At 29.0% G+C, this 24,529-nt stretch overlaps 1 protein-coding gene across 1 annotated transcript in view; it reads right to left on the reverse strand.

Annotated features, from left to right (window-relative positions):
- LOC111631456 (paraspeckle component 1-like) overlaps positions 1 to 24,529 on the reverse strand; it is an 85,165-nt gene that overhangs the window by 56,614 nt on the left and 4,022 nt on the right. Inside the window, exons 2-4 of the mRNA XM_023375702.1 lie at positions 14,619 to 14,920; positions 10,109 to 10,404; positions 4,231 to 4,285 (exon numbers count right to left, since the gene is read on the reverse strand). Coding sequence (XP_023231470.1) covers positions 4,231 to 4,285; positions 10,109 to 10,404; positions 14,619 to 14,920 — 653 coding nt within the window. The remainder of the gene's footprint in view (positions 1 to 4,230; positions 4,286 to 10,108; positions 10,405 to 14,618; positions 14,921 to 24,529) is intronic.

A 24,529-nucleotide genomic window follows, 5' to 3' on the forward strand; every position in this document is an offset into this window, starting at 1 on the left:
CAATTTTTACAATCTTAAAAAATAAGATTTTTAGAAATTAATTTTATTTGCCTAATAAGACTAATGATAAGATTTTTAAATAATAAGATTTATAGATAATATGATTTTATATGTAATAGCCCATAACTGCATGATGGAGTATATATTCTGGTCTGCAAATGGTCATGCCATTAATTTAAACATGTAATAATACTTTTGCAGATCCGAAGCATGTATCAGATTTGCTACATGTCATGTTAATTAAAATAGGTTGAACTTTTTCACTAATTATTAAATTTGAAAAAGAAGTAAAACGCAAATTATGTGTTAGCTCCAAGATCTCTCTCTCGGTGGTGAGACTGTGCCAATGGTATTGAATTAAAAAAAGAATCTATGAGCACACAAAAACAAAGATCTAATCTAATAGAAGGATACATTAAAACAAAATAAAAGACAATTATATATTCACTATCCATTAAGAAAATTTTTTTCTAATTCTTTAATTAGCTCATTCACTCCAGCTATGGATTGTTCATAACCTTTCAGGTGCTGTTCTAAGATCTGTATGTTTCTCTCCTTGGCAGCTGTTGGATATCTAGACAAATCCAGATCTTCAACAGCCACTATACAATGATATATATACAAACAAACTCTTGGCAATAATGTAAAGTATGTGGTAACTTATAATGCAATTTAATTTTAGGAAGTATCATTTTATTTGCACAATATGACACATTTTGTTTTATATATATACTACAAAAACCAAATGCCAATCTTTTCTTCAGATGTATAGCAACTTGTATCATGCAGCACTATCCACTGCAGCTATGAACAAATATCCAAACAGTTGTTTCCTGCATTTTCTCAATATATTTTCTCTTGCTCATTATCTCCAAACATGTCTCATAAGCCTTCATGTTTTGGGAGATCTAGCAATGAAATTCTCAATTCTTTGGATTCTCAGAATTTTCTAAGTGGCAGCATAAATCTCTCTAATTACGATAGTGTTGTTGATTATCAGTTCTCACAAGATCAAGATAATTCATCAGAAAATAGTAGTAACAATGCCTGAAAAATCTAATGAAGATAACACAAATTTTACATAAAGTCATAAAATTTCAGTCATATCACTGGCAGTCTTCCATAATAAAGTCAGCAAACTTTCCAACATAGGATCTAAAAAATCTTCCAAAACATAGATCAAGTGTAATTATCAAGACAGCAATTCATCAGAAAAATAAAAGATCCATCTAAAGATGTTCAAGTTGATCAGGTAGGCCATTGACCATTCTGGTCAGAGATGCCAATGCTGCAATTTACTATGGTGCAACAGCTTCAGCATTGTGAAGTGTGATAGGTAAGGTGCAAACCTTTATTTACACAAAAACAAGAACTGTTTCACACTAATATGTAAGGAAAAAATAATAAATATGGCTGATTTCTAATTCAGATTATTTACATGCCTAACCCCAACTTGTCGCAGATCTGATACAATGACCTTCTCTGGTAATATCAACCAGTTTATCTAAATTTTTTGGTGTTTTTTAGTAAATACTGATCCTAGTTTAACCATATATATATTTTTGGCACCATAAAAAACTCATGCAGTAATGGTTTAATATATTCGTTATATGTAATTAAATTTTTGATTTAAATGATTAATCAAAGAACAACAATTATGTCAAAATCACAAATAACTTATACTATAAACTAAAGCAACAGAGAAAATTATGATTATTAAATTAATACAAGAGCAAAATTCAATATGCAATAAAACAAACAAAAGTTTGTTATGATTTATAGAAGAACAAGTATATTTAGTTACATTTCATTCATTTTACAAATACATTTTTCATTCATTTAAAATAGTTAATTTGATTGTTTTAATCTAGAAATTTCCAAGAATTACTTAGCTTTCAAAATCAATACCTACGATTCATATGGTGAAACTTTAACAGGAGAAAAATTTCTTTGGTTGAACCAAGGGCTAGAAACGAATAAAGATCTTAATTGAAATTCTCTCTCTCCCCCTCTCACCTCTTTGAAAATATATTTCAAATATTTAAAGTAATTACTTTCAGCATTTTTTTTTAATTTGGCAATTTTTAATCTTTTGCACTTTAGCAATTATTTATCTTTATACTCATAAATCAAAAAATTATAACTAATAAATGCAAATACAATCTCAAAAAAGTGATTAAAATCTTAAATTGAAATATTGCTTTAAATATTTCAAATCTATCATAATTTAATTTAAAAGCCAAAATTTAAACTATCATATATTAAAATCATCCACCAGTTTATAAACTTATTATAATACTTAATCCTTTTTTTAAGTAAATAATTTATAAATTATTTTCTTTAATACATTCAAATGATAACTGATTTATCAACAAAATTTTTGAGTCCTTAATAAAATACATTTCATCAAAATTAAAATAAATGTAGATCTTAACATATCAAATTTTATTCACAATAAAACAAAAATCAATTTGTCAGTGAACTGTTACTAGTCAAATAATTTTTGATTATAACCAATTAATTTTATTTTAATTTTGATAAATCTGTAATTACACTTCAACTCTAAAATTACTGAACAATTTAATTTCGTACTAACAATGCTCTTACTAAATTCATAATTTCTTTAAACTATAAAACTAAAATTATATAAATTATCTATAAAGAAATTTATTCTCAATTATAATTAAATTTTATTTTTATAATAAATTAACCAAGAAAAACTTTGAAATTGTTTCTGAAAACAAATAACTTTTACCTTATTCAAATGTGTATAATTTTAAAATTTTGTTTTAAGAGCAAAACCATATTATGAAAATTAGAAAAAATATTTAATATTTTGCAAGTTGTTTTAAAAATTCCTTGCTTTGGAAAAGTTAATTTATTTCTGTGCCACTATGTTCATAACAGTTTAATGAATTAGCATAATTTATGAAATTCAAGTTCTATCTCAATCAAGTATGTGTACTATTCTTTTATCATGCCATACAATTTAACTTCTGTGGATAATTTAACTTTAACTTATAATTAAGCATTAAATTGAAATCCTACACTTCTGTAACAACTAATTGTCAAAATTAATTTTTCACCAAAATAAGTAACAGAAAAATGAAAAGTTGTATTTCTGAATTCTTATAAAACATTCCCAATTTTCTATTTTATTAATTTACAATATAATCAGTACAATCTCTGCATATAATATACATGCCAAAAATTTCATCAAAAAATATAGAAAATGATATCAATTATTTGTACTGTTAAAAATATTTCATTCTAAACATAATTTCAAAAAAAAAAGTGTTTACTTCATTTACAGAAAATTTACATTTTAACAGCTTATTGTCTTTATTAACAAACACACGTCAAATAACTTTTAAAGTCCAGTAACAAAAATGTTTTTAATAAAAAACCTTTGACAAATGTTTTTAACCTTAACCTAAAATTTTTTATTAAAAAGTTTTTGTTACTGGACTTTAAAGGTTGTTTAAAGTGTGTTTGTGATTCATTCCAATATTAAGAAGGTAATTTTTGATGGCCATAACACTCATTTTATCATTTTTAAAAGTCTATTAATTAATAAATATACTGATAAATCTCAAAATCCAGCACACACTTTTATTGTGATGGCTTTTGTGATCAATTTATAATGCAGTTACAATATCTGAATGATATTAACTAATAAATTCAACAAACATCATTGTCAGCTTGATAACAGCTGAATGTTAAATTTCTTGCTAAAGCACATATTTAAAAAAAAAAAAAAAAAGAACTGACTCATTTAAAGTTAATTTTAAAGCATTTATTACTAATGTTTATTAATAAACTTTTCATATTCATAAGAAATGAATTTATTATTATTATTATATATTATTGCTATATATATTCTTTTGATATTCTGAAGTTTTTTCTGTGTTGATTATGAAGGTAGTATTCACATGAAAAATTTCAATATATATTCTAATGTTTGTACAGCCAACTGATATTTCTGACATTCTCTTGTTACATTACATCAGCCAAAATTTGAATGAATAATCAAGCTATTTAATAAAGTGATTTATATTATTAAGTTGGAAAGTCATTACAATATCAAAAGTTTAAAAATGATACAATCTATGATCACAAACAATTATTACATACATCGTCTATGCAAGATGTCAAAGATTTTCTATAATAACAGTAAATAAATTAAAATCCAATGCAATTCTAAGAAATTTGTAAATAAAATTTAAATACCTGATATCTCTCTCTCTTTGTAGAAGAGTACTTTGCTCTTCCATATGGCGTAATTCTGTAAGAAAAAATAAAATTTTAAGCATAAACTTTCAAAAACATGAACTATTATTTTCACAATTTTCTTATAAAACTATCATTTATATACTATAGTAATCACACTAATCCACTACAATGATTAACAATTGCATAACTTGTTTTTTCTGCATTTTCTACTTTGATTCTATTACATCATACAAAACTCATCCAATCAAATTTTGGCATTGATATTAATCATGTTTACATAAATTTAACAAATTTATTACTAATGATTAAGACTCAGATTTTTAAGACCTAAAAAATGGCAAAATAAGCAGGTATTATAGCCCTAAAAACCTGAAAATATGACCTAAAATTTTCAGAAAATAAGCATTAACTGAAGTTAATTCAGATTTCCTTTAATCTCATAGTGTTTTAATAATCAACTTTCATACATGACATTATTAGACTTCATGATGGCACTGTATTACCATTTGCCTATGTAAATTTTCAAACTTGAAAGATCAATAATTATCTTCAAGTAGAACTTTGTATCTGCTGAACAATCTTACTATATCACACATTGTCAGGGGTGCATACTTGAAAGATTGATGTCACTGCTTGAGAGCTTGAGTTCGTCCTCTTCAAATGTACCTACTTTTCTATTAAAAATGGCTTCAATTTTCTTCGTTGTTTTAAACTCCTTGTTCATTGAAAGAAAACTTTTTAAATTCTCTAGAAATGATCTGTGCTACTGAACCACTGGCTTGATGCAGCTCTGCCTGGATATAATCTACAATCTTCAGGCATGAATCACTGTAGTTTTCAACCTTGCAATTGCAGCCAGCAGTATTTCAAACTGAGATTTAAGATTCATTTTTCTAAAAAGTTGTATAGTTATCCTTCTCACATAGTTGGTTTATCTGTCTTTAAGTATACAATTGATTGGTTTGGTTATTAAGGTAATGCAACATATAAGCAACCTACTGGAGGAGGAATTGCTCTTGGGAGGTCTTTTATGGAAAGTTAGCCCCTATTTAGATGTTACTAACTTCTATTTGTATCAACTTATGCAAAACACAAAATACTGCATGCATTTAAGTACAAAATAGCCAGACATGTATTATGCAAATTATCTCAAGTACTATATTTGGATAACAAAAACAGGTACCCAAATACAAAAGTTTTAGTGTTCAGCATTAAATACTGCACAATAACAATAGTCATAATGAGTAAAACTTGTTGTGACATCTTCACAATTATGGGCTGCAATTTTTAATCATATTTTTAATTAATTTAAAACATGTTCTTGATCTCTAATTAGTAGACTTACTCCTATACAGTACATCAAAGTTTTTAAAGTTTTTGCTTATTGTCATGTCTCAAATGGTCAATAATCAACATGTAGCTCATTTGTGGCAGGATTCTGAAAATTCTTTACTTGTCAGAACCTGTAATATCTGGAATAATTGTACTTATGCTGCCTTAATTTTTAACCATGTCTAGTAGCTTTAACCTATTCGATGTTGAAATTTTTATTTGTTGCCTGTGATGCCATGTTGAATTTTCCTCAATGTTAAGCCTTAAAAAAATTTTTTTAAATAATAATCGTGTTTACTGTATCGTTAAAAATTATTTTTTTATGTTGCACAAACAAAATAAATATATTGAATAATATAGAAACAAAAAAAATTATATTTTAAAAGTTTGTTTTAATATAAAAATTGTGACACACAGCAACATCTACTATCAAAAACGTTCCGATGTAAACACGAAAACATTCGNTATTGTGTTAATTTTTAACCGTGTCTAGTAGCTTCGATAACTGCGTAACTCCAGGTTATGCAAATTGGACAAGGATACAAACGAGTACGAAGTTTTTCTTCATAAACTTGATTATTAAAGCGAAACGAACTGCCGAATTATTGGGATTTAAAGTTTGATGTTCCTATTAATTAAAGCAGCCGAAATAAAGAAATCATGAATACTAGAGAGCGAAAGAAGTACTTCAGTCTCGCAAACGAATTAGAAATCTTCCAGGCTACGGGTGAAAAACACATAACATCTGTCTTCCCTTAAATGTATTAAAGACGATTCCACTCAAATCAATTGAATCGGAAAGGGCATGTTCGGTAAAAGGACTTTTCATTACTAAAATAAGAATTAGATGGAGTGATCGAAGTATTGACCATCTTTGCTTTTTAAAATCTTATTATAAAAATTTACAATAATATTTTGCATTATGTTTTATTTAAAAACAAAAATTACCTTTTAAGTTAGAAGTTTGATCTAAGTTCATTTTTTTTTATTTTCAACTCAATTCAAAGCATTTTGTTGTTGTTGTAGTAGTATGCAGTTTCCAGCAAACTTTAATAAATTTTTTCTATTTGTGAAAATTTCTAGGTAATTCAAAGGTAATTTTTAATATGTATCTTACACATTATTAATATGATTTTGGAGGTTACAGAACGTATTAAATTACTTTAAAAAATGAAAAATAATTATATCATTTGATTTCAAGATATTTTGTCTATCTTAAAAATAATTAATTCTATCCCGGGATCCCAGGAAACAGTTCCCTTTTTTCTAGAAATCCTGGGACAAGCAAAAAGACTGAGAAATGAGAAATCCTACATACTGCAGAGCATTCTTACTATACATTCTATAATTTTAAATGCTCTCTCTTATTTAGGAAAAAGAGTTCCAAAGAATGATTGTAAAATATTATGAATTTTCTAAAAATTTAGTAGTATTCTTACAAATATCAGCTTGTTATCAGAAATAATACAATGCAAGAATATTGAAAATAAAGTCTGAAATGAAAAAGTTAACAATCTCTACCATGTATTATATACAGGTATCCCTTGATTAACACTGTTAATCCCTCAAGCTATTGTACATATCATATCAAAATCACATTAATCAAATACGGTAATATCTCAGTACACGACCAAACTATCACGACCTACTAGAGAAAAAATTTTCAGTTAATAACAACTATTTTTATTTTACTTTTATCATCAATAAAAAAGTTTCTTTTTAAATTAGATAATTTTTTTATAGAAAAATGAAACCTTAGAGCTGCGTAACTTTGCCAGAGAAAATTATACTTGATCCAGTTTGCTTTTTTTTTTCACTTAATGCATACGGAACACAATCACTATGTTAATTACACACTGGGCCAATTGCAGGGACAATGTTTAGGTATAGACAATGGTTTCGAAATCATCTAGACCGCAGTTCAGAAAAATTTCATTGCAGAGACAATGCTTCTTGCTTGTCACAGTTTAGACGATGTTTAGAAACCGGTAATTTGATCTACTTTCTAGAATCAACAGCAGGTTTAGACATTGTTTTAATCTGAGTGGAAGTTGTCTCATTATATTGTTCATCACAAAGTTTAAATGAAAATGAATACCATTCCTTTGATAAATGTTGTAAATGAGACAAATCAACAAAATTATTCATTAATTAATTGCTTGAATCAAAAATAATATAATTAAATACTCTAAATTTGTTTTAAATGCTTCAATTCAAACGGGTGAAGACTACAATTGAATCAGATGCTTTTATTTATAATTCAGGTATATGTTGGTTATAAAACATTAATGCATTTTGAGGACATTATTGTTATAATCCCCTCATCAGAAAGTTCTGTTAAACAAACAAGGCAATTTTAATAATTGCCAAAATCGTTTTATAAAAATAAAGAAAAATATACTAAAATATTTAAAATTATTCATGTTGACAATTATAAAAGAAGAGAGTTTCTATTACTCTCTCCTTTTGATCAAAACAATTCCTTAAAAATCTATTTTGAAAACAAATTCTAAATTTGCATAAATTTTCTAAATCCAGATTTGTTTATATTTTAAATTGTATTGGCAACAAAACTAAACATTGAAATGGAAAAGGAGTTAACTGCCAAACTATGATGGTTGACAGCTTTAAGTTTTTTGCTGACAGAAGCTTTCAGAAGATAGCTGATGTGCTTATCAAAATTTTTTCTGACATCGCAAACAAATAACCCAATTGGCTGAACGACTCTTAAAAGAAAAAGGGGAGTAACAGTGAAGAAATGAATAGCTGATGTTTTGTTGAGGTTTGTTTAGACTGTGTTCAGAAATAGATGATGATTGTCTTTGCAATGCATTTTAAACCACCATTCAGCCATTAAACGTCATTTAAACTCTGTCTCTGCAATCGGCTGACTAACATTTGTTGCAAGTTCAAGTGTTCTTGTTTGCCAAGGTTTAACAAATTTTTTGTGAAATTTCTCTCTGTTAACAGCTTTTGCATATCCATTACATTTTATATCCTTTAGCTCAATGTTTCTCAATTAGCTTAAACTCTGGACGAGTCCATTTTCAAATTGCTCCTCTTAACAATCGAATTGCCCCTGTTGCCCCATATTCGGAAACACTGCTTCAGCTCAAAATTTCTCAAATAAAACTTTCAAAACAACATTTGACACATTCGATATTTAGGAGCATTTTCCCCATATACTAAGAGTATTTTTTACTGTTTATACAAGGGCTGTTTAAAAAAAACCACACTTTTGTCATAACACATGAACTGATTGAACTCCAGTAAGTGGTGGTACTTAGAAGCAAACTTTGGTAACACAACACCACTTGGCACATTGTAGTATTCTGATCAGTTGGCAATCTAGAGCTGTCGAAGTGAACACATGCAGTTACCACTCTGCAAAGGGAAAATGAATGACTTTAAGGAGCAATGTGTTTGTGTGAAATTTTGCTTAACTTATACCAGCAAAACTTATACCAAAAACATAAGCTTTGTTTCGGCAGGCTTATGAAGAGGACTGTACGAGCCATTCACAGTATCATGAGTGGTTTAAGCACTTTAAATTAAACAGAACATCAATTGAAGAAAATTCAAGATCAGGATGACCGATGTTGATTGTTGTTTTAATTATCAAGACATAGTCCATCATGAGTTTGTGCCATAAAGTCAGACTGTTAACAAGGAGCTCTACATAGAAGTTTTAAGGCATTTCAAGGAAGATGTGTACCAAAAGAGACCTGAGCTGTTTGCATCACAACATTCCATGTCACACATCTCTGCTTGTCAGCCAATTTTTGGTCACTAACAACATGGCTGTCCTTCCCCACCCTTCTATTCTGCAGACTTGGCCGTTGCAGACTTTTTCCTGTTTCCAAAGTCAAAAACCAACCTGAAAGGACATTGTTCTCAAAGTGTAGATAACATTCGACAGAATTTACAGAGAAAGCTACAAACCATCTCACAAAACAAATTCCAGGGAGCATTTCAACAGTGGCAAAAACAATGGGAACAGTGCAATGCAAGCAATGAGAGTACTTTAATGCGAATAAACATATATAATATTGTAATCACAGTAAAAAAGTTTGTATGACAAAAGTTCAGTCTTCTTTTGAACAGACCTCATATAACATTATATCCTTTATAAAACTTAAAAAGTGTATATAATATGCCTGATATGCATTTTAGCTGCAGATATTTCTATTTGATTTTAGACAAACAAAATGTGAAGTAAAAAGTTTTAAAATAAACTTGTAAATAAAGAATATAACATCACATTAGCAGTAATACATTAATTTTCACAACCATCATAATTATACTACAAATATATATTGGAAATCACCCTCAGTGCAAAAATAGCAAATTCATTAACACCTTATTTGCTAAGAAAAATATATCTGTATTAAGTACAGACAGCTGTTAAAGGCGTGTTAATTAAAACTTCTGTTGTGTATATAAAGAGATTGTCATAATTAATTTTTATGTTAAGAAAACCAAGCATTAAGCAAGGGATACCTGTAATTAATATCACATCAACTTATAAAAAAACAAAACTTACTCTCTCTTAAAACATTAGTTTCATGTTCATAGAGCGAGTATTCCATTTGTTCTTCCAATTGGTGTCGTGCTTCTAGAATTTCTTTTTCTAAATTTTCCCGTTTTTGTCTTTCAACTTCATAAAGCTGTTTCCAACGGGTAGCAAAATCATACTCAAAAGTTCCAGGTTCGCCTAGTCGTGGTCCAATATCTCTTTCTTTTAAATACTGTTTATTATTTTTCTGAAAATTTTTCTCTGGAAGACCATCTTCTTCATCTCTCTGTTCTAATGGTTCAACAAGAACTGGTCTAGGTGAGCTGGAAATATTTCAAGAAATGTAATGCCACAATACATACATACATACTTTTATAATCTTTCAATTAAAATTAACAACAGAAACAGTAACATTGCTAGTACTTATATTATCTGGCATATTTAATGAACAATGTAAACCAATGTTAACATTATTTTGTATTTTAAAGAATCATTTTTCTTTAGCAAATTGGAATAAAACATACAAATATAGAAATCTATTTTTAATTTATATCAACTTTTTGAATCTTTAACTAAAATAGATCTAAATATCAATATTTCCATTTTTTAATTGCAAGTTAAGACTAAACAAAGATCAAACTCTGCTATCAGTCAATTCTATAAATATCATTGATGCTGATGACAAAGATTCTGAGACATTTATCTATAATAGTTTTAGTCATATTAAATAAATTTGCCAGAAAATCACTTATATAATGGAAAGAACAAAAACTTTAATCCTCTAACAATTATTTAATTACAAAGTAATATTTTCAGAGTTCTTTATAAGCCAGTCTTAGATTACATACTACATGTTTTTTCCCCACATTCTCATATTCAGATAAAACCAAAGCTTTTTAAATAAAAATGTGCTAGAGGAGAGAATGTTTTTGTTCATTCCATTACAATAATTATTACAGATATAGGTCTACATTGTGTGATTCATAAAAAACATATTGCAAATATACTTCTATATCTATATATAAAAAATGAATGTATGTCTGTCTTATGTCCTTCATGCATTACCACACCGTTTATCCGATTGCCATGAAACTTTGGAAAGTTGTTTAAGTATACTCCCGCACAGGTTTCTGGCATAGTACGATTGCCATGAAACTTTGGGAAGTTTTTTAATACACTCCCGCGAAAGTTTCTGGCATAGTACATTTATCCTACTACAGATGGCGCGCGTTTATACGAGCATTCGAGCACTGTGTGTTCGATCGATTTCAAATTCTGAAGACCATTTCCCCCTTCAAAAAATATCTCTATATATGCATTTGTGAACTGTTATTTACATTTACGATATTTGTAATAATTTTTGTTTAATCACTTTATTTCAACTTTTTTTGCTAATTACGTATTCGCTCGAACTTCGTTAAAACCTTAACTGTACCCCGAACAGCAACCAAAGTTGTAGGAAGAAATTCGCGTATTTTACCGATCTAGGTATCCCCCCTTTTCCAAATTTTAATACCAACTCAAAATAATTTAAAAAGACAAATTACAATAAAACGGTTTATTATCCAACTATCAGAAATTTCACAACATGCCAAGGAAGAGAGGAAGGAGCAATTAAATAATTAAAATTATAAAGGATTAAAATATATATATATAAATGGGGAATATCACACTTCTGACAATCGCTGCCAGTGTGTGGGCTAAATTTGGAGAATCCGTGCTTCTCGCATGGACAACTGGATGTGGCTGGCTCACGCATCAGAAAACCTTCTGATTTATTCGTGTATGCACCAGACGGAAAAACAAAAAGTATCGTGTATCCACAAACACTCCAATAAATAAACAGAATTGAAACGACACTTTGAAATGTTTTCCCAATGAAAATGAATAATAATAATAAGTTTCAATAAAAATGATAAAATGTAAATTGAATTTTATCATAACGAGTTTGCTTGAATTTCCTTTCTTCTGAGATCGCAGCAATGCGCAACAGGTAAGCTAGTATTGGATACAGATTAATGTTATTCATATACAGATATTGATTTTTCTTTTAATACTTTCCAAGAAACTGATACTATATGTCAACCATTTAATATATACATTTAACAAGAAAATATATTTATAATGTTTAATTTAAATAAATAAATTATTCAGTTTCTATTCTTTTGAAATAACTTTGTACAACTTATTTTATTATTTATATAAATGAGCAAATTTAAAATATTTATGTAATTTGCATTAGGTTAGCTAATTTCTCAACAGAATACATCCCAGTATTATAAATTAGATGAACGAAGTAGTTAAATTTAAGCATCAATATCATTAAGATGTTTTTACAGATTCAAATGTATTGTTTGGAAACACAGAGAAAATCAGACTTCATTTCTTCCTTAATTACTCTTTTCTTAGCTATAGTTATTTTGGAGATTTTGTTTAGTTTACGGTGACTACTCACAACTAGAAAAACAAAATTGAAAATCAAACTTTCCATCTACAGGCTGTCTCCCTGAAGAATGCCATAAATCCACATGATTAACACATTCACAACCTTTAACCTATTTGATGTTGAAACTTTTATTTGTTGCCTGTGACACCGTGTTGAATTTTCGTCAATGTTAAGCCTAAAATTTTTTTTTTGAATGATAATCGTGTTTACTGTATACATAAACGAAATATATTATTCAATATAATTATTTTGTTTCTAAAACATAAAAAAATAATTTTTTATGTTTTAGAAACAAAATAAATATATTGAATAATATAGAAACAAAAAAATTATATTTTAAAAGTTTGTTTTAATATAAAAATTGTGACGCATAGCGACATCTAGTATCAAAAATGTTCCGATGTAAACACGAATATATTCGGGATCGCCCACGCAGGTCAATGAGGTCAACACAAATATTTTCGGGAACAACGTAGGACAGGTTAAACAACAAAACTATTTAACAAATATTTTCAGTTGTATTAAAAAAACCATCTACAGATTAATTAGTTCTATCAAATGTTACAAATTAAATGGTTAAGAATGCAAGAAAGAAAAAAAAAAAAAAATACTTATAATAGACAATAGTTAAATGCTGGATATATTATTTAAATCAAATTTTTGACCATACAAATAATTTTGGGTCAATACAAAATAATCCTTTTTTAATAATTCAACTATAGACAGATAGTTAATTTAAACGAAATAGATGCCAACACATACATACACATGGAATTTTTTGCTGTTTTTTTTTACTTTTTTGGATTCAGGTGGTCTTAAAACATGGAGAATTGCAAAAATCTGAGGGTCAAATTTGACAAAATTTCCATAACAGCAAATTTGCTTTTTGATATATCATTATGAATAACAACACATATAAACATCGCTAAACCCGATGTAATATAGCTAATCACCAAACATACGCCGTAAATCCATCGGGCTAGTTTTAAGGCTAATTACTAAATAAATTACGTAATTAATTTGGCACTAGAGGTAAGCGTTAGGCGCCATCTCTTATTAATATTAATAATTATAAATAAATTAATTAATTTAAATAATTTAGAACCGCTGGGAGAAAAAAAATTAGTGCCAAATTAATTACGTAATTTATTTAGTAATTAGCCTTAAAACTAGCCCGATGGATTTACGGCATATGTTTGGTGATTAGCTATATTACATCGGGTTTAGCGATGATTATATATATTACGCCTTGCCGGGGCTTGCGATGGCCGGTTGAGTGCCTTATAGGAGTAGGACGTGGGCACTGAATGTGTCCCCAGCCGGCATTGTAATAACCGTCGATGGTTACATAGTTATACGCTGGAAGAGGAGATCGGATCGGAGGTCCGGATAGCGTAACTGGCAACGCATCTGCACGGTAAGCAGGAGTTGTGGGTTCGAGTCCCGCTCCGGGCCGATTTTTTCTCCCAGCGGTTCTAAATTATTTAAATTAATTAATTTATTTATAATTATTAATATTAATAAGAGATGGCGCCTAACGCTTACCTCTAGTGCCAAATTAATTACGTAATTTATTTAGTAATTAGCCTTAAAACTAGCCCGATGGATTTACGGCATATGTTTGGTGATTAGAATAACAACACATTGTACAATATAAAATCTGATATAAATGCACAAACAATAAATAAAATTTGCAAATACAGGTAGGTTGTTAGATTAATCAGTTGTCATAAACACAATGCAACACATTCATAGATGCCTTTACGTGTTATAAACTGAAAAGAACTTGACCACAAAACTATTTACTTAGATTCCTTTAAGTGCAAATCACAGAATAAATTCAAACCATAATCAGATCGACTTCCATTTCTTGTTCAAAATTTTACAATGCTGAATGAACATTGGAAATATTTTCTAACATTTTAGCATAAATTCTTTTATAATTGACTTTTTTCTTATTTTTACAAGTTAGTCTGATAGCTTATACTTTAAAATAAAGATTACTGGTTTTAGTTAATTATTATAAATAATTTTTTATTAAACAAATTGTTTTAAATGTCATAATTTATTTATTGAACATTTGAAACTTACCTGGTCAACAAAAAGCATCCTTCTGTACACCTTTTCAGTGCAGTTTGAGCAGCTTGTTTTCTAGAATATTCTACAATACCTTCTCCAACAGGTCTTCCTCGATCATCAACAATAACAATTGCTCTTTCCACTTCTCCAAATATTGAAAAAGCAGCTTCCAACAACTCGTTGGAAACCCAACCAGAAAGATTTTTTACTTTTAAAGCTGCTCCATGTGTTGCAAATCTCACACGAAGTGCTTTGCCATCTTTGACTGAAAAATCTAATGCTGCCTTAGCTGCTTCTGCATTTTGTCTTGTATCCTACATATTAAAAAATAAAATCATTTTTTATTTGTAAAATATTTTAAAATAATATATAAAAATCATCATTCTAATATTTTCAAGAAAAAGGTAACAGAATGCTTTTAAAATTGGTTAACTTTATGATCAATAAAGAACTGTACAAAACATTAATTCCCAAGTATCATCAGATGAAAATTTGATGGATAATTTAAAATTGGAAAAATATAAATATGATGAAAATTTTTGATAATTATAATGCTGCAAATGATGACTGGGAATAAAAATAGTTGGCAAAGTAACTAGAATTCTTTAAAAAGTAACCAAAAAGTAGCTGATGCAGGCTTATGAAATATGCTAAAACATCCATTCTTAATAAATGTGTTTGCTGGAAATGCAAGGATGGTGTTGAGATTTTCATGCCGAAAAGTCTCCAGATCTAAACACAGTTGAAAATATTTGGGTCAACCTTGCTAATCTGTTTATGCAGAAGTTTGCCAGTTTGAGTATGTGGGCAAATTGAAAAACTATTATTGCATCATAGGCAACAATTCAGTAATCCAGGATTCAAAACTTGTATATGAGTATCCCAAACCAAATTTTTTAAGACATAACAAAGAACAGGGTATTACTCATTATTAACTCATATATAATTATTTAGCTGAAATATATTTTTTGTAAATAAAGAGTCATTTAAAAAATTTTTTGTCGACCACCATTTATTTCCTCAAATGTTCTAGAACAGTGGTTCCCAATTAGTTTTTCCTGCGTACCACTTCAAGAAAGAGCTCAAACTCGCGTATCCCTTATAGCAGAAATTCATATTGATATTATAAATTCGAAAGTAATTCTGTCTGTGTCACCTTTTCACGTCTAACCCGCTGAACAGGTTTTAATAAAATTTGGCACAGAGATAGCTTACATGTTGGAGATGGACATAGGTTACATTTTACTGCAAGAAAATATCTTACTCCCACGAGAAAATTCGATATAATGCGGGAGAAGCTGTGGGTAGACAGCTAGTGATAAATATTAAATAGAATAAGTTTTTTTTACATTTATTACCTTTAAAATACAATTCTAATAATAATGAAAATAACATAAGGTTATTTAATTTTAATGCGACAAATGTGCACGATTTTCTTTGCACAACTTTGTAAAATCTGGTTGCTTTTTGGTCAGCTTCAGTCTTGAGTCATCTTAGAGTTGAAGTCGGTGATGATGTTTAGTTTTCATGTTTGTCATGGCCGAAAATCCACTCTCACAGAGGTATGTTGTGCAAAATGGTAGAAAATATTTTACTGCCTCTTTGCTGACATGATGATAATTGTACAATTAAGACAAATTGTGTTAATTGTACAATTTTTGTTTCTTGCGCAAGAATTTCATTTAGGTATTGTCACAAATGCATTTTTTTTTAATGAAATTTCGAGAATATTTTTAGTTATAAATAAACAAATTTGTGCATTCCACATCATGTTGTAAATTGCCGAATTTTTGATGGTCCAACCATTATTTTTTTGATTGCTTCATCTCATGCATTTAAATTTTAAATCGACCAATTTTAGATTACCTCACGTATCCTTTCATGCAATTTAGTGTATCCCCAGGGGTACGCATACCACTAATTGGGAACCATTGTTCTAGAATAAAACTTCATGATCGGACAGATAAACTATTCCTTAAAACAGAAATTATCTAATTAAAAATATAAATTTTTTTTAAAATATTGGAATTGGTGATCTTAAACATCTTGAGTTCTCCATCTTTTTTCATCCAACTCAAGACATTGTAAGATCACCAATTCCAATATTTTAAAAAATTTTATAGTTTTAATTGGATAATTTCTGTGTTTTAAGGAATAGTTTACCTGGGTGGCCGTGTATCCTATAAAGAAAGTCGGGTCATCTGAAGTTTTACTCTAGAACATTTGAGAAAATAAATGGTGGTCCACAAACAATTTTTGAAATGACTGTCTTCTTATTTACAAAAAATTTTTACCATCTGGTGAAATTTTAAAATGGAATATACTTATTGAAATAAATCTTATTTGTGGCTTGTGTTCATATCATTTTAAACACATTTTTACTTATCTGTGTAAAATAATTTCTAAAAAATAATTCTTGAGCATCTACTTGATTTATTAATACAACAATGCAACAAGCATACATTGTGGTTCTGAAACATTCCAGAACCAAATTATCTTCAAATTTGTAACAGTAAAGATCTATCAAACACTTCTCAATGAAGTCCAAAACATTAGTACAAGACAAATCACCTGCTGGAAAAGAGTAAGGCTAGTTTTGTAATATTGTAAACTGATTCAAGCTTTAACACTTATGACAGATAAATTCATTAAACCTTTCAGAGTAACTTTTAAGCTAGATATAGAATGTTTCATAATGATTACATAAATGCATTGTAAGATTTTATGAATAGCCACCCAAAAATAATAATACATGCAATAAAAGCTAGATATTACAGCGATAAAACAGCCTTCACATTATTACAGAGGATTGATGTCAGTCATCAAAAGTATAGGAAAATTATATGAAAATCCATTCACTAAGACTTCCACTACAATGGACTACTAATCAGGTCCTGCAGACCATTCTCCTCCTATTATTATGGACTTTTTAGTTGCTGTTTTATTTAGTTTCGATCATCATTTTATTTATTTCATCATAGTTGTTTTATTTACTTTATTTGAAAAAATAATATAAAATTCATTTTTAGTAACTTTTTGACATGAATTTTCACATTACATTAGTTTTTGTTTCACTTTCTCTATGAATAATAAGTCTTTGATTTTGTGTGTAAAACAGAGCCATGGATCATAAAATAAACATTTATATTTAGATTAATATAGATAAATTATTTTTAAAGTTTGATAAAACTCAACCTTATATACTTTACAACTGAAATTTCATTCACTATGTTAATTGACTATTGTAAACAAAATGTAAAATAATGGATAAGTCAATATTACTATTTACAGTACAATCTCCTTAAATTTGCAACAATAATCTAATCTGCTGAAATGAGGTAAAAATACATCGATATATCCATTATATCAAGCTTTTAATGTATAGCATTACCATTAGAAAGATTAAATCCTACAAACAAAGTAGAAATTTATGATTAAACTGTCCCATGTTATTCCTGAAATATCTCAGGCATTCACCTTAAGACCTTGACCAGTGGACCCAAGTTATCTCATTTCTACTTAAAAACTTTTTTAATGTTAGATGTCGCTAATTGTATGGAATTCCGAAATTAGTGACTCATATCACAAGAATCATTATGTTATCTAGTTTTCATGCAGTAGGATATTACAATAACAGGAGGAGATGTTCAGAAGAAATAAAAAAGGAAAGTAGATAAAGGTGGCCACTCATGTTAAGGAAATCCTTTGAGGAATAACTATGCAGGCCTGGCCTTGAGGAAATTCAGAATTTCCTATCGCCCACACATGAGGAGGAAAATCTCTGTCAGTCAGTCAGTCAGTCGGTCATGCATCTGATGATGACATACTGGCTGTTCTTGGATGTTTATTGGAAACCAATTATATTAAAACTCGTGGGAAAAAACATGTGCATAGAAGTTGATGGTGTAAATAGTAGTAGTAGTGGTCTGTGTGGCACTGATCACAAAATTAATTTTTCAAGAGAAATCTTGGGATATGGATTCTGTTAAAAAACATCAATTATCAGCGAAAGATCAATGGCAAGTCAATTTTACTACCAAAAAAATTCATGGATTAAATTTTATAGATGAAAAACCATCAGATATAACTGGCTGGATCAAACATAGTAATTTACAAAACTTATTATTTCTCAATGTTTATAAAAAATTATTTTTATTTAAAGGTTGATAATAGAAAAAAAATTTTTTTTAAACTGGAGCCACAGTTATGTAGACATTGAACTTCTTGGGTGTCCAAGATCAGATAATATTAAAAAGAATTGTTATTACCACAAATATTTTTAAAAGCATTGTTGTTTTTGCAATATTCTATCTTACAAACAATTCTTAATTGAACAAAAAATAGATATTTTCAAAATCAATCAATAGTTGTATAGATATTTAATAAATAAATAACAAATTTAATTTAAATAATTATAATATTAAACTATTTCCCTATTTTACTTTGTCTTGTTGTTAAAATATTATTTCAAATTGTTGTGTTTTAATTTATTCAAATATTAGAAAAAAAATAGCAAATATATATTAATAATTCTCAACCACAACTGATATTAGTACAAATTGTAAAAATTATCATCACAAATTAATTTTATAATTTAATTATTAAAAGAATTTATTAAACTTTGTCTTATTGTTAAATTATTATTTTAAGTTGTCTGTTTTAATTTACTCGGATATTAGAACAATAAATTTTTTAAAATGTAAAAGAAAAATGATATAGATTATCAAGATGTTTTATGAAAACTGAAGAAATGAATTGAGAAGTTTTCTAAATTATTTATAATTTTAATTTACTCAAAAAATTTTTGATCTGAAAATAATTATTTATAATCTGAAAAATTAATTTTTCAGGTTAGGTTATAAATAAAAGTTAATAAGGTTATAGAAAATAATTCTTCCAAACATTCACAAGACATTGTTCTCACTACTCAGGGGCCTCACAACTGAACAACACAACAGCACACACATTATGGTCAGCCTGCATAGTCCAAAACTGTGCAGGAAAATCAAATGGTTTTTCATTTCTACTCCGCGGCCTGTACAAGCCATCAAAACGGTACAGTTCCTCCCCCACACACAAACTGGAATTCCTCAAGGCCAGGCCTGCGCAGGATTTCCTTAACACGTGTGGCCACCTGGAATGCCACACAATTTGAAGGAAAGTGAATTCATGACATGTCAGAAAGATGGTTTGTATTTTATTGGAGAGATAAGTACAATGAGTAATAACAAATTCTCAGATTCTGGTATATGTAACAGCTCAGGAGAAATAATAATGAAGCTGAATTGTATTTTAGACTATAATTGTAATATGGCTGGAATTGATCTGTGTGATGGAGTGATACACAATTATCTGTGCATGAGAAAAACTAAAATGGTATAAAAAGTCTTTTCATATGCTGGATATTCCACTATATAATGCTTGTGTTTTGTATTGACAACTAACGAAAAAACATGTCATTTCTTGATTTTCTTATGGCTGTTATTAGAGAAGTCATGGAAAAGTTTCTCACACAAGCAGACATGTAACCTGCCACAGTCAACCCATCACAGGAAAATCCACTATGTTTATCCAAATGGCATTTTCCTAGCCACATACCATCAACAGAAAAAAAACATTCAACCAGAGTTTGTAAAGTATGTTCAGCAAATAAAAAGCGAGTAGAATCACATTACCAGTGTGAACAATATTCTGTTCCACTATGCGTTGTTCCTTGCTTTCAGATTTATCATACAAGAATTAACTTCTGAAATAAAATTTTTTTGTTTTTACATTTATTAATATATCTATTTTGTGAGTGCAAAATATAAAGTAATTTGGAATGATACAATAGCCACGATTATTTTTTTCTACGTGTGATCGCATTACGCTTAACATGAAAAAAATTCAACATGGAGCAACAAGCAACAAAAAAAATATTCAACATGCAATAAGTTAATGAATTTGTACGTTCTAATTAGCTAAAAAGAATAAACTTTATTCTTTATTAACAGATATAATTAAAAACCTTGCATTAAATCACAAATCTTCTAATCGGAATACCAGTAACTTGCATAAAATCGTACTTACTTAGTACGATTTTATGCAAGTTTAGTAAGTATGATCCTTGCATTAAAAAAAAATTCTGAAAATTCAAAATAGTCACAATTCAACCCAAAATTCTTTTACTTTTCACAATTTACCAAAACTAGCACATATTTTGAAATAAATCCACTTGGAAAAATTTTTCTGTTTGATAGTGAGTGCATTTGAAATATTTAATGATATTACAAATAAAGTATCTATCAAATAATTTAGCATACCATTAGTTCATTTCAACACAAAAAAGTGAAGAAAACTTTCTGGCATGCATTGTAATTTTCATTCTACTACAGTCTGTACAGCAAAAGGGTACAAGAGTCAGCTTGAACTGGAAGGGTCTATGTCAGATGAAAGGGTTGGAAGGAAACATTGGCTGCGTTCAGCAGTTTCAGAGCTGTTGAGTATTTTTCAGCTGAACACCCCTCTACAGTAGTGCTGTTTCAAAATATGTTTGATGTTCTGATGTTTAGTAGCATCTTTCATTTACGCCATCTATTGCTAGCTGCAATAGATGGCGTAAATGACCAACGAGGGCTGTTTCCTGTTCCAACACACATGCTATTCACTGTTCAGCAGATGTAACTATGTAACAGCTACTAATTGAAACACTTTTGCTCAGTTACAACCATTGACTCTGCTGAATGCATCCATTGTGGCTACCTCCTTGGGAGATGAGACATGGATCTGATCTTTCAACTTCTTTTTTTACAATACAACCACTCAAAAACTGGGAAAACCTGATAAAAAGCTACAAAAAACCAAATTAACCAGTAGAAAAAAATTAGGAAGTGCTAACAATTTTTACCCATGTTAATTAATTAAACAGGCATCCTCATCACATCAACCATTTTTTTTTTCCATTTCTAAAATATTTTTATACCATCTTTATCATAATTTTATGATTTTTTTACAAATTTTATTACTCACTTTTAATTCTAATGTTACACATTAATCATGTCACCTATCATTCTTTTCATCTGACATAGACCCTTCCAGCTCAGGCTGACTTACCTTTACTCTTTTGCTGTGTGGACTATAGTGTTTTAAATAATTATTTGTTTAACAATTCTACAAGAAAAAGCAAAAATTTTATTACAGGGGAAATTCAATCTTAAATCCAATAATGCCTAATTTTCCAAAAAAAATTACAGTAGAGCATCGTTTATCCGAATCAATTGGGGACTGGGGTTGTTTGGATAACTTATTTTTCGGATAACCGATTATGTACAAAAAAATATATTAACCTATCCCGTGTTGAAATTTTTCTCCGTTGCGTGTCACTTCGCGTTGAATTTTCATTGATGCTAAGCCTAACGTATACTTTTTAAAATAATAATCGTGGCTTTGTATCGTTAAAAATTATTTCTTTATTTCTTACAAACAAAATAAATATATTGAAAAATATAAAAACAAAAAAAAAAATTATACTTTAGAAGATGATCTAGTATCAAAAACGTTCAATTCAGCACGACACAGTCCTCAGAAAAACACCACACAAATGTGCCAATGCTGCCAACTAAAATACACACTAGATACACCCAACACACCTTATTGTTGAGAACATATATTTATTAAACAAAACAAACGTTTTCAACCCAATTTATGGGCCATCTTCAGGTTAACATTGTTCGACTCTAATACAAAATCGAACAAGTTCAAAATTAACCAAATTAGAACATACGTTTGAATTAAACCAATAGAACATACTTAACCACAATAAAATAATAAATAATAAACTAAAATATCACACAAAAAACAAAAATAAAATATGGTGATTAACCGTACACACTAAGTACCAATTCTTTCTACATTATCCCAGATATCTATTGAGTCTCTGCAGGTGTATTATTACGTGTGTTTTTTCTTACTATGTATTTCCACGATGAAGGTAACACTCGCATCCTTGTAATTTAAACATCTATCCGTTAAACTTACCCTGTATATTTCACATTTTTCAGTTATGGACAAGAGCGTTGGTGAGTGTACTTTTGCAAGGATTTTAGCATCTTCCCATTTAATAACAGAACCTTCCGCTTGTGCCATTTTGGATAAAGCTGTTTCACACTTATTCTTTGCGACATCGTATTTGTGTTCTTTAATCCTCACACCAAGGTTTCTGTTAGTGACCCCTACGTAGTCCTTATCAATTCCCAACTGGTCATTTTTGTATGGAATTGCATACACACCTGGCTGTTCATTATCATCTATTTTTTCTTTGTCATTTCTAATCAACCTATAAAAGGGCCCCCACAGTGTATAGGTTGATTAGAAAGAAAAAATAGATGATAATGAACAGCCAGGTGTGTATGCAATTCCATACAAAAATGACCAGTTGGGAATTGATAAGGACTACGTAGGGGTCACTAACAGAAACCTTGGTGTGAGGATTAAAGAACACAAATACGATGTCGCAAAGAATAAGTGTGAAACAGCTTTATCCAAAATGGCACAAGCGGAAGGTTCTGTTATTAAATGGGAAGATGCTAAAATCCTTGCAAAAGTACACTCACCAACGCTCTTGTCCATAACTGAAAAATGTGAAATATACAGGGCAAGTTTAACAGATAGATGTTTAAATTACAAGGATGCGAGTGTTACCTTCATCGTGGAAATACATAGTAAGAAAAAACACACGTAATAATACACCTGCAGAGACTCAATAGATATCTGGGATAATGTAGAAAGAATTGGTACTTAGTGTGTACGGTTAATCACCATATTTTATTTTTGTTTTTTGTGTGATATTTTAGTTTATTATTTATTATTTTATTGTGGTTAAGTATGTTCTATTGGTTTAATTCAAACGTATGTTCTAATTTGGTTAATTTTGAACTTGTTCGATTTTGTATTAGAGTCGAACAATGTTAACCTGAAGATGGCCCATAAATTGGGTTGAAAACGTTTGTTTTGTTTAATAAATATATGTTCTCAGCAATAAGGTGTGTTGGGTGTATCTAGTATATTGCTTAAGAGGCTGAGTCGGAGTAAGTGGTTAAAAAACACACACCAAAAAAAATATTGGCGTAGCCCAAGATATAGCCAAAGATTGCAGCGCCACAGCACTAGCAAAAATTTAAATTTGCTGACTGGAATGCTTTCAGATAACCGACTTTTGGATAAACGACGCTCTACTATATTTAAGAAGCATTCCAAATACAGTACTGTGATCATGTGAAATAAAATTTCAATTTTCAATATTGTTTGAGGAAAACAAAAGCAAACTCATATACAATAAACATCAGAATATTTATTTGTGCATACATATAGATATATAAATTTTATGTATGATATTACCAATTTTATTACTTTATCTCAATTTCCAACTTTAATTCTATTCAATAAATAAAGCAATAAAACTTTTTATCTTTTATGTTCAAAAGAACTTTTGTAATTATATCACAAAAGTTTTAAAAATGAGAAATTTAATTAACAATTACAGTATAACCTCCAAATAAGGAAAAGAACTCTAACGTAATTATTGTCGTACCAGTGTTGGTTCATCTATACTAATATTATAAAGAGGTAATGTTTGTATGTAAGTTTGTATGCAGCAGGTAATCTCCGAAACTACTCATCCGATTTAAAAAATTCTTTCACCAATATTTAGAATGGAACTTCAGGGTGGACATAGGCTGTATATTATTCCATTAAACATTCATATAAATTAAAAGATATAATCTAGGTTAAGGCTTTTATGTCCAACAGATGGCGCTACAAGTACGACACCCTAAGTTTGCTTTTCTGCGAGGCATTACGCTTTTCTGTGAAAATGAACTAAAGCAGATCATCTTCTATCTATCTATATAAATAAAAATGTAATGTTCGTTTGTTCCTACCGATTC

The sequence above is a fragment of the Centruroides sculpturatus genome, unplaced genomic scaffold, assembly GCF_000671375.1.
Source record: "Centruroides sculpturatus isolate CEXI.00-Female unplaced genomic scaffold, Cexi_2.0 scaffold750, whole genome shotgun sequence".
Classification (NCBI taxonomy): domain Eukaryota; kingdom Metazoa; phylum Arthropoda; class Arachnida; order Scorpiones; family Buthidae; genus Centruroides; species Centruroides sculpturatus.